General features: G+C 48.9%; 2 protein-coding genes across 2 annotated transcripts; one reads left to right on the plus strand and one right to left on the minus strand.

Annotated features, from left to right (window-relative positions):
• Positions 1-2,440: 2,440 nt before the first annotated feature.
• Positions 2,441-5,098, minus strand: MIND_00554200 (Hexose transporter 2; the record flags this gene model as incomplete). The annotated part of the gene is made up of 16 exons (XM_037362319.1): positions 2,441-2,640; positions 2,695-2,864; positions 2,918-2,984; positions 3,033-3,111; positions 3,159-3,203; positions 3,247-3,264; positions 3,318-3,329; positions 3,379-3,445; positions 3,489-3,528; positions 3,576-3,826; positions 3,870-4,004; positions 4,054-4,479; positions 4,534-4,668; positions 4,719-4,734; positions 4,783-4,874; positions 4,920-5,098. 16 exons carry the CDS (start codon positions 5,096-5,098, stop codon positions 2,441-2,443), a joined length of 1,932 nt encoding a protein of 643 aa, XP_037222611.1.
• Positions 5,099-5,422: 324 nt separating this feature from the next.
• MIND_00554300 (uncharacterized protein) lies at positions 5,423-7,148 on the plus strand (the record flags this gene model as incomplete). Its single annotated transcript, XM_037362320.1, has 7 exons — positions 5,423-5,673; positions 5,719-5,872; positions 5,927-6,012; positions 6,056-6,107; positions 6,158-6,211; positions 6,261-6,979; positions 7,031-7,148. The coding sequence occupies 7 exons, from the start codon at positions 5,423-5,425 to the stop codon at positions 7,146-7,148; spliced, it is 1,434 nt and encodes a 477-aa protein (XP_037222612.1).
• Between the last annotated feature and the right edge of the window lie 5,066 nt (positions 7,149-12,214).

Here is a 12,214-nt window from a genome sequence, read left to right on the forward strand (position 1 = left end):
GTAGTGCACAAAATCCATTAATTTGTCCCTACTAGACATCGGATGATGACGATGTACTGAGAAAAAAATCCAAGAAGAAATCCAGAAAACAAGAAGCAAAGAAAAATGACGAGCACTTGACGAAGCCGGATACTACTACGAGAGAGAGCAGAAAGCTTCGGTCAAGAGTTTAAGAAGGGCGTCCCCCTCATAAACTCCCGCTCGACCGAAGATTTTGCCTGGTTACACCTCTCGCAGCCTCTCCGGTCGATCGTCCTTGGGTGCTTTACTTTCGTCATAGGGTTATATCAACCCCAACCACATTGGGTGGTTGCGAACCTCCTTCCAGCTTTGGAAACGCTGCCCTCTTTCCAGCGAAAATATCCTCTTGAAGAAGTCGAATTCGTCATCTTCCAGGTCGTCCTTTGGATCCAACTGGAAGCGCTTTGCAAGAGGTGTGATTCGAGGCGGGTCCCACTAACAACGTCAAAACCTCAGTCAAGCTATGGGGAGAAACCTACGCGTTGCACGATCCATTGGTATATGATCACTCCAAAACTCCACAAGTCGGCGTCGAACGAATATGGATAACCTTTTGCGACCAAGGGAGACATGTAGCCTGTCGTCCCTGCTACTTCCTCCAGCCGATATTCTCCTGATTCGTGGGCCCAGAAGCGAGCAGGACCTGCTCCTGGTTGGAAAACGCGAGCGAGACCGAAATCAATGATCATGATTTGACCCTTTTTCAGAAGAATGTTTTCGGGTTTGAGGTCGCGGTGGACGATATATTGGGCATGCAACGATTCGAGTGCGGCAACCTGTTGAGAATGATTAGCACAAAGAACAGAAAACACCGGAGATGATCATACAAGCTGACGGCCGTAGCAGAAAATGTCTAAACGGGAGGGGAAATGATCAACGTCCGCTAGGCATTGGTCACCCAGCTGCTGTAGTAATTGTCAGCACGACGAAGAAGGTGGAAAACAACACACACCATCGCGATATAATAGCTAGCATCGTCCCACCAGACTCCATAGACGGAAGGAAATGCGGCATTATTGCGCATGAGAATGGGGACTTGGACTTCGGACGCAAGCATGTTCCAAAGCATAGTCGAGGCTTGTCGTGCGGTATAGTGGTCCGACTTTTTCCCTCGTCGCTTTACTCTCTTGAGGGCGATGTGTATTCCACAATAGGTAGAGACTTCGATGACCTTCCCGAATGTGCCTCGTCCCAGCAGTCTTATTCGCGTGAATTTAGTTTTGTCAAATGGCCTTTTGATATTGAACGTTTGGACGGGTTTCCAAGCAGAAGAGCCCCATAAGCCGTGCGTTGCGGCTGACAATGCATTGACCTCGGGCGCTGGCAGTAATCCGTCCCAGCTATCGGGAGTTCCGGCAATGAAGGGGTAGCGACGCTGTGGTGTTCCTCCAGGATCGAGACGCCAGAGAAACCACCAACGCCAGTAGTTGGAGACAAGCTCGCTGATCACGAAGATGATGACGCCGTCACAGTTCATGGTCGAGCGAGCGAGCGTAAGCGTTAAAGTAAGCTCGTCGTTGTCGAAAGCTTTGATCGTAGCACGGATAAATGTCTTCGTGTTGTGGATACCAACTGCGTAGTGGTGCTTGCCCCAGCTTGTAGCCTTTTCGACAAAAGGAATGACTCGGACGACAATGGAGACCGTATGGAAGAGACGAAACGAATTTTCGGTCGCATATGAACCCGTAGACCTGTAGGTCTTGAGTCACTTAACACAAATTCTGTACACAGAACACACCTTCCAAGACAATCCAGTATCTTGCGCAAGCCAACCTGGCTCCAGTAAACGAGAGGAGCAACTGCCCAGGCACCATATTTCACGCAATCCAAGAAAACTCTCACACCGCAGAGATACTTCCGCACAGCGGCAGCCACACCCAGTCTATTTGCGGCCCCATAGACCAACAATACAGTGGAAAAAATCCAGAAGAAAGAAAGAAACACGAAGCCTGGTGGGACTTGATATAGGCCGGAGCCAAGCACAACTGTCCCTCGTATGAGGATGGGCAACGCTTTGGTTGGGGGAGGGACGGGGGCGGGCGGAAGTGTGAGGCGGATGGGGGCAGGCGGAAGAGTGAGAACGAGGGGAAGATTGAGTGGCGGGTAAGTCGTTGTGGTCGACTTCGACAAATCAAGAACTTCTTTGACGATGACGAGGGACAACCTGACTGCGAGGAGAGCCTCGGCGCTTTTGGAGAGCCGCAAGAGGTAATGGGAGCAGATGCGACGCAATTTAGCAAGCAACATGGGGGTTAAAGTCAAGAGACGATGGAGTGTTACAGTTTCGGTCACGCGCGGATGAATCCCATTCCAAGTCTCAGACTCCCGAAACTCCTTTTATGTGGAACATCCGACTGACTCAAGCTCCTGCATTCGCAAGTAAGGCTTATCGGTTTGGATAGCTATAAAGTCCCATAGTTCAGGCTTCCTTTTCCGCTACTGCCGCTTTTTCGTTGCTGGCTCTGACATCTTTCCCATCTCGTTCCCGAATACCGTCGAGTAAATGAGGTTGCCAACTAGAAGAGTGCCAGGGTTTGACACCGGAGCGATATAGTTCGTCGACTTCCTCCAAACTGAGGCTTTTAGTTTCCGGGATAAAAAGGTATACGTAAATGAACGCTGTGGGCAGCAGATTTGAGTGAATGCTAACACTGAGGCGTTCACGACACTCACCAACAACCAACATCGAAAAGAAAATCATCAAAATAAGAGGACCGATGTCCTCCGCAATACGAGGCGCGAAAAATCCAAGAAGGAAGTTCCAAATCCAGTTGCTAGCACTTCCAAGTGCGATAGCTTTGGGACGCACACGAAGCGGGAACGATTCTCCAAGGTAAACCCAACTATAGAGATTGTCAGTTGCAAATGTTGCAAGACGGAACTAGAAACCGCGGACGGTGTGGGCCCCCAAAAGATAGAGAAGCACAAGACGTGCAGAACAGCGAATGCGATGAGGACATCACCTATTTGCGATCAGCTGGACTGATGTTTTTTAGGCTTCTCAAACTCACCTCCTTGTTTATTGCGACGCGTAAGAAGCTCTGAGGCAGTCCCAGTCGGTGCTAAAGTGTAATGACCGACCAGTCCAGCCTATGGGCAAGGTAAAAGGATGGACAAGGGTTTAATCCAAGCCGCACTATGATAGCACAAGCGGCTTGCAGGAGTGCGCCAGTTAGAAGAAGCTGCACAAATTAGCCAGGACAATATTTGGAGATGTCAACTCACCTTTCGCCGCCCCCAAGACTTAGGGTAAAGTAAGCTTTCTCGAGCCCTCTAAAAAAAAAGTAAAAGCTTACTTCAATCAGGTGCTGTGTTGATTGAATGATTCACTTCTGCGTAAAAACGTGGGCTGCTTACCAGGGCAGGGATTGTTCCAGCAACAGAAACACCTCCCAGGATGGTCTGGATAACATAGGGTGAGAGCCTAACCAGTCAGCCTCAGATAATTTGAAAAGGAACCAACCTACTGTGTGCCAGCACTCTTGAAAAAAGTGTCGCCATAGTAGTCTAATTGTGATCAGGATTCCGTGCGGCGTGTAAGAAGGAGCACACACAGTAAAAGTTCTGCCCATTCAATTGCTGCAGGAACTGGATCATCATACCATTGCCGGTCCGCTTCCACATCGCATTACGCGTTGAAAAACACTCGGCCCAGGTCGCTTTCCCGCCAGCATTCTCCTGTTCAATAGCATACTCAAGCTCTTCTACAGTCTCGGCGACAATGGGGTCGTCGATCGTGACGCCATTGAGGTCTGCGATGACACGCTGAGCCTGTTCTTTCTTTCCATTTCCGAGGAGCAGACGTCTATGATGTGAATGAATGTTGATGATTTCGAAAGCGGGCTTACGGGGATTCGGGGAGAAAAAATATGCCGGAGAGGAGCGCCAGCCCCCAAACGAGTTGGAGACCAACAGGAACACGCCAAGAAGCAGAATTGGGTATTGAGTGTGTGGCAAGGTCCAAAACATAGCTGAGGAATAACCTGACAGATAATCAATTTATGTGGGCTGGATTAGCAGAAAATAACCAACCCAATGATGATTTGAAGCTGATACAGGACTAAAAATGTCCCTCGATAAGCCTTGGGGGACGTTTCTCCATTATATAATCTGCTTTGGTATGAATTTTGATGTTTCGAGAGATAGAGGGTAGGAAACAGACGGTACGATAGCTGTTGAGTGGACGCGCAATGAGTCGGATAATTCGGTGCCGCAAATTGGAACATACCAGAAAGAGCACCGACACCTAACCCAGCTATGAATCGTCCAACAGTGAGTTGTGCGATAGAACGAACTGTGCCAGTTTGGATGGCAACCCCAACTGTAAAGATCGCAGACCAGATGAGAATAGAGCCGCGTCGTCCAAAACTGTCACTCGTGAATGCCTGTCCGAGAGCCCCGCTGGAAAGAGGTTTGTAGAGAGAAGACGGGGTGACATGAGATACCGACACGAAAGTTCTATGACGTCGATGAGACCAACGTTGAGGGAACAAGGACCGGAATATGACTCACCCAGCGGATAGCAATGAGGTTATGATGGATTGGCGCGAGCTCGATAGAAACTTGGTACCATCTGGGCGAAACTCGCCAAAGCGGTCAATAAAGTCGGGCATGATAAGGCAGCCTGAGATGACGCCAATGTCATAGCTAAGAGATGTTGAATAAAAAAGGACCAAAATGAATGAAGACCGACGCACCCAAACAGGAATCCTCCTGTGCTCGGAATCAGCATTTAGCTCACCCACGAACGATAACACACACCGAATGCGATGAACACAGCGAGCAGTATAGCTCTGCTAGATATTGCCGTTTCTTTTACCATTTCGGGCGGAGGAATAGGCAGGGAAGGGAAGCTTGGGACATGAGCGAAAGTGGATTTATACCAGCCTCGACCTCACATGGCGGTCCGTATAACGGTCCGGAATGCACATTCAACGCGGGAACGACCGATGATGACGGCGGTGTGTGGCTGGATGTGGAGCTCGACGATACTCGCAGGCCGGAAAACTTCAGGTTCCATTACATAAATTCGGTGTTGATATGGCCATTGAGTCCAAGGACGGTGCCGCTTTTGCATTGCGACCAGTTTTTACGATTGCATGCGTCTTGTAGACCACACGCATTGGACAGAACCGTGGCAACTGAGTGGAGAAATCAGGAATCGCGACGGTGGTATGACATGAGAGTGCACTTTCTAATGCCTCCGAGTGAATACGTCGGCCGTACTTGCTGGCGAGATTCGAGAAAACAGCAAGGAAGAGAAATTTCTGAGTAAGAGAATCGATCACAAGCAAGTTGTGGTCACGGTCACGAGCGTGCGGTCACACGTCATCGGCGATGTGTGACTCAACCGCGAACCAGCATCTGGACGCGCCAACCGGCTCGCCAGCTTCATGGAAGGATGGCCTATGATGACTACGATCTATACGACGATTTTGGAACATTGAACGACGCCGATTTCGCAACTTTGGATGCCCTTTGTGCCGAAGCCATAGCCGACAACGCTTCAGCCGCTATGCCCTCTATTTCTATCGAAATTGAGTCTGCGACTAGTACTGCGGACTCTCAAACTAGCAACAGTAGAACAAGTCCTATGGCGCGTTATCGGCGACAAGGAACACTCTCCGTGACTGACATAACCTCTCTTGCGTGGTAAGTATTATTGAGTCGCCGCATCCGCGTTAATGTCTTCTCCAGGTGCGAGGTCCAGCTTGACTATGGGCTACAGCAAAAGCGCTCTCGGCGGCTTGCCGACCGGCCACGCTCATTTCGCTCTGAACGAACTGGGAAGGAGATTGTTGTCCAACAACAAGTTGCCGCGCGGAATGAGCAGACGACAAATCGAGGACGGGTGAACACTTCCTTCCGACATCCCTGTCTCTGCCGGTGTCTGATCTTCTCCTAGTTCATTCACAAAGAGCTTGAGATGGAGCTCAAGGCTGAAGAAGTCCAAATCCGGATTACGAGTGAGGAGGAACGGTGGGGACTACGGTGTGTGTGGATGCCATGAAGCAAATCATCTTACGTTGCCCAGAATACTCAACTTCATCACGTCCCTGAGCTCTTTGCAAGCGGAAAACTGCGTCGTGTGTAAAGTTCTACTTCATATATTATATTGCGGTGACCATGGCCTTAGCGCGAAATTCCTATCTTTGGGCTCATAGAGGGCATTGCGGTGGTCGGCATTGCTGTTTGTACCCCTCCATGTGCCTATTCCAATGACAAGACAATTTCTATAGGACGAGTTACGGATCGAAAAGGACGGCAACATATCAACCATACACTTGATTGACACGAAGACCCGCCGGACAGACTCTCTACCCCCTGAGGAAGACACCGTGCCTACGAAAATTCAACTTATGCTCTACCACCGGCTTCTCGGCATTCTCCTGGATCCGTCGCAGCAGTTCGACTATCTTGCATTCTGGAATCAGCTCAGTCTTGACCCGGGACGATTGTTCTCAGAAGTGTTCAAAGCACAAATGAGGCCTATCCTCGGAACTATCGAAGCGCTTCCCTCCTGTTTGGCTGATTTGTGCATGTTGCTCGACTTGAGAGTCGCAGACATGCGGCTTCCGCCTCTGAATCACGACCTGACCGTCATATACCGATCTCAGAGAAAGTACCCCGCTCCCCTGCGCCCCAGCAACACACTCGTGGTACACGGAGAGAGCGAGGAAGAAGAATTGGCGCGCGCTATTCTTATGAGCATTGCATCGGAAGCCGAGTCGGCCCAGATGGCACAATTCCAAGAAGAGCTCCAGAAAGCCCTTCGCAGCTGTCAACTAGAACATGGGCGAAGTTCTCTGCAATCGCCAACGGCTTCGGCCGTTATAGGCACGAAACGCTTTCCTATGGACGAGGTCCGGCTTGAGGAATATCTTCACAGCGCAATTCAGTGGTGGACGGGTCACCGTCGGGCGCGCGGCGTGACGGAAGCGCAGACTTCGAGGTGTTTGTGCGTTTGCTCTCTTTTCTTTTGAGATGTTGAAGGCTGAATGAGCGGCAGTTCGTGCGAATATGTTGATGGTTGCGAGTGGCGGGAGTTGAAGGCCAACGAGAAGCTCAAGTTGGCGGAGGCGAGAAGGAGGCGAGCGGCTAGAGCTGAGTTGACCATGCTCAGATAGCGTTCATGTTGTAATTGTGGCTGTTGTTCTAAGTACTTACTGTTATTATTTGGTATGTAAAAATTTACTGCTAACACATCAAAGAGTGATATCAATCTTCTCTCTCTTCTTTCTTTGCCTTCATCAGTTTCTTCAGGAAGCTTTGACACAAAAATCCAAAGATCCAGTCCGCAACTGCGCTAGCTTGTCACCTGAAGTGTCTAGGCCAGTAAACTGGATCTGCGGCTAATGCGTCGCACAAGCTAACCAAGTGATGAGGCAAAACTCGGCAAAAGAGCAGAAAACTACAGAGCAACTCACCAACAAACGAACAAACTCAAGACTCGATCTGCTCCACCAGCCACTGACGCTCAGTCTGAGATGTGAGCCACTGAAACGTTCCGGGGAGTTTGTGATCCGCGCGATCATGTGATGCACTGAGGGTCTCGCTGCATTCCAAGACTCATTTTCCGCCTATTATTTCCATATCAAGTGCCCCAGATATACAAAAGCATCACGGAAATGCTCCAGGCACAGCATTATGCCCACGGACGGGTGAGCTTAAAGCTACTATTCGCAGAGCCTGCTATACCTGAGGTTTTTAGGTGGTTTACGCGGAGGGAGATGAGGAGACCGGTGAGTTATACCATTGGCGGCATTTCTAGGAGACTGATATCGGATATAGAGGACATGCCCACTATAATGGCCACTGCCACGGTTTCTTTCGTCGTTTACAAGCGCAGGAACTGGTGAATACTCAGTTCTACTCCTCAGTCTCAATGACCAAGTATCTTCCCATAGGGCAGCTTGCGGTGCTGCCCCATCCCCAAGTCCACAGCTCAAAATTGGCATCGACATACATGGATTGGTCTTATTCATGCCTGGCTCAGATAGAATTGCTCGATGGATGAGCAAAAAGGAACGGGGAAAGGTCAGTCTGCTTCTGCAATACTTACCACTCCACAACCTTCTTAGACAATTCATCGCTGGTTCGAGAATGCGACCAATCCGCAGCGGATAACTCTCGATGCTGGCTGTAGCACCAGCTCTCCAGAGCTATGGGCCACCCTGTTCGTGCCGAAACCTCTCGCCATCTCTAACTGACAACAGCAGTCTTCTGGATATCCACGCGGCACTGTTCCAACTCCGGCATCAAGGAGAAACGGTTCACATACTTTTTTTCGCCCAACACAGATCATCCTCACTGTTCCATGCAGCGCGAAGTACCAGTGTTCACCGTCGTGGACCGCGACCTCGTCGTCGGCGTCATCGTCAGCGCCCAGCACTTGAAACCGAATCCGCAAGGTCACGGCTTCCTAAAAAGGAAATTTCCCAGCACATGACCCCGCCACCTGTCCCGCCTTCGCGCCCTTAAGAGTTATATCCCGCTGTTAAGTCCTAAACATTTATAATTGTATTAAAATGAAACAATGCAACTAATTCAACATTCAAATTGGCGGGGGTGGCATCCCATACAGGGTTGGCGGCGGTGCTCCGGGCGGCCGGTCCAGATAGACGGGGCCATATGACACTGCTGGGCCGCGCGCTCGAGTGCTCATCATGTGCGTCGAAGGTGTTGGCAGTTTCTTCGGTAATTGGGTCCGGCGATTAACCTTGGAGACAGTAGAAGGTGGCAGAAGTGGCGGCGGGGCTGGGGGTGAAGGCGGGGCTGAGGGTACAGGTGGCATTGGCGCATTTTGGGCATCCGGACGAGCCCGTTTACCTGATCGTTCCCCAGCGCCGAAAGGATCATCATATGATTTGATTTTGGTCTTTCGCACACCAATTCCGGACCCATCGGGATCCCGCTTGCGTTTCAAGGCAGTCGATTGAGAGCAACCCATGTTTTTGGTCGTCTCCGCCCAGTGGTTCTTCTGATTCGGAGCTACCTTCTCAGCGGCCGGAAGTAGCATTGAATCAGGTTTCAAGAAATGGGTAACTGCCTCCCGAAGGCCGGTAATGTCCGTCAACGAGCGCGGGTTCTGAGCAACGTCTGCTGCAATGGCAAGCAGCTGTTTGGCAAGCTGGTGAGACGCTGCTGTTTCAACATCAGATATACCTGGCGGAAGGGCATATGCCTCCAGTTGCAGTGGTGTGGGTGTTAAAGTTGTTGCCGCCCCGGGAATTGCAAGTTGTGGATGGAGAAGTGTACGCACAGTGGGCGGGTATATAGCAATATCGATTCCGGAGTTGGGAAAATGTATTCCAACCCCAGCAGTATGAGTGCAGAAATGGATGCGGTGATAGTCGCTACACGAGCATCCATTCCGGTTGACGCTATAGAACGTCATGGAAGCTGGGGAGAGAACAACATAGGAAGTGTTGGCGTTGGTGGGCGGAGCAATGAATGTTGGGAGAATGGGTTTGGCGCGTTGCAGGATCTGAAGACGAGCGGTTTGCTCGAGATTATGTCCGTGTGTCCCAGCAAGCTGCTCTTGATGACGTGCTTTTGTATGCGTCTCAACCGCGGTGGTTAGAATCCAGATGAGCTCATCGAGCCGCCGATTCCGGGTTCCGTCGCCGAAGTACGATTTGAGCATGTGGTGCCATGCTTCAGTTACCTTGCTTTAGCTAGGTGTAAAATTCAATCAGTAAACAAGTGTAAACAATGATTCTAAACAAGTGCAAACAGACCAATGTAAAGCAGATTAGAATCAGTATTCCGGGTGCGGCCCGGGCATGCATAGGTTCTGGTGCTTGAGTCACTGTTGTTGCTTTCTGTGGGCTGAAAAGATGATTGATCACATGTAGACATCTGATGCATTTGATGATGTTACTATATGTCACACAACCAAATCCTCTGTTTTCTGGCCCTCATAAACTATATTAAAATTGTTATAAAATGACCATAAAATCAAGAGTAGCCTTTATAACTATCCTACTAAGGAAAGCTTCAGTGTGTCACTCTATATGTTGAATTATAGTAAAATAATATTGAAATCTTATAAATTTATTGATACCAGTAAATAGACAATCTTACCTATTATGCTCATTCACAGTTGAGCTAAGTATCTAACTACATATTATCATCTCGCAGTCAATCTAGGACTCAGGGTAAGGCCAGAATATTTTCTTGACATGTTTTCTGCACTCATTAGTAGGTACACTAAGTTTGAATGTCACCATTTATATACTATAGAGCTTTATGTTTATTAAGTAGGACTTGAATAATTTCAGTCTAAATTCATTGATACAATAGATGTTTTAACCATTATTAATGTGCATTCCACTGAGTAACAAATAATAAACAAACAAAACTAAATAATTTGAAGCTATGATCATTCAAGGCTTAGAGAGACATCTTGATATTTCTAGTCTACTCACACCAGCTTATCTTGATAGTTTTCCATTAGGCTAACTAAGTTCAGTCCATTTCCTTTGCAGTGATAAATTTCAAATATACTTATAATACCAGGAATTTGAACTCAAAGTCTAATTTTGAAAATTGCTAACCATTTACCTGATTGGGCTGTTATATTAGTGCTATCTGATAATGAAGATAAGTACTACTATATGATACTTTTCAGAATTCATTATAGAATTTATTGGTATTCATCAATCTTATAGAACTTGAGAAAAATAGGCAGTAATTAACACAATTTCAAAAAGTATTGGTAGACATGATGTATTGGAACCAGAATGAATTAAATTGTAGAATCCTGTATCATACTATGCCTATTAAAATTCCTGATATGGAAATCTTCATCTGTTGTTTGTAACCTGGAACTTCTGTACAAAATATCTTGAATTTATCAGGGTTGGAAGGATGATCAATTGTATACAACACTTTATTTAATTTGAGCTAGAATTAAGTGACACAAAATAACTCTTCTTTTCATTTCTTTGGTTCACTTTTATGAAATATGAAATCAGCAATACTCTAGTGTCATTTAGCTTCAATTCTTTGTCTAGAAGAATTGTTGAAATCAAATTTCTTAAATGCTATAAGCCATCTTAGAATATTTGGCAATACTTTCAATTTGAAACCATCATAAACCAAACCCTAAACAATCATATTTGGATTAGTAAATATCTTGTAGTGTGCCAGGTGATTGTAAGGGCAACCTCGCAAGGCTCGAAATCAGAGTCCTGAGCAGAGGGGGAATCCTTAGTGAAACTACTACAACAAGAAGGGACGCTACAAGACTCACCTGAGCAGAGGGGGAATCCTTAGAGAACAAGCCAAGGAGCCCTCTGCTCAGGTGCACTACTATATACTAGTGACCGGAGTAATGATAGAGTGACTGCATAGCGACGAACAACGCATGGGAGAAGTCAGGTGTCGCCAATGGACCCTAGGTGAGTGTTGAGTAGCCCTCGAAGCTCCGGAGAGGCAGGTTTGGGACCATGATGCCAAGGGAAGAGCCCAGGCATCCTTAGAAGGCCCAGGAAGGGCTTCGGGGGTCCAGACTGCCTCTGGGCGTCTCCGCTTGTGACCGTGACCGTGACAACCGGAATCGGAATCGGAATCGGAATCGATTCCGGGTGTGTGACCGTGACGTGACGGCCGGAAACGGAGAGGGGGGCATGGAGCGGAGAGGGAAGGAGTCGGTCCAGCCCAAGGGCCGGGGAGTGTCGGAAAGGACCAATAGGAATGGCGGCCAGCCATGACCACTGGAGGGTAGCGACAGGAGGGTCACTCGGAGACGTCCCCGGACGTCTCCAGAGAGGTGGAGGTGTGAGGGCGTGCAGCCTGGGGGCGCTGCAGTAGGCACGAGCCTTAACGGCAGTAGGCCTCACCCAAAGGAAGACCCGATGACGGGGGCCGTGGTGGCGGAGTGGGGGCGGAGCCATGGCGGGGCTCAGCCATCCGAACGTAAGCCCGAACGCTGACATAGGTTGGGGACACCCAAGAGGTCCAACGGGTAGAGGTTGCAGGGAGACCTTGATGAGCGACAGCCCAGAGAGGCTATAAGGCCATAGGCTCGAGGTCTCAGAGGAAAGTGGTGCGGCCACATCCGGAGAGGTCTCCGATGGGATTAGTGATCCCTGATGGTGACTCCGGAGAGACTCCCAGAAAGGGGTGGCCATGGGAGTTGGAGGTTGGGGACCACTGGATGCGGGATGTGGTGGAAGAAGTGGAGGAG

This window comes from Mycena indigotica, assembly GCF_014461135.1.
Source record: "Mycena indigotica strain 171206Taipei chromosome Unknown Mind.scaff0004, whole genome shotgun sequence".
NCBI classification, from domain to species: Eukaryota; Fungi; Basidiomycota; class Agaricomycetes; order Agaricales; family Mycenaceae; genus Mycena; species Mycena indigotica.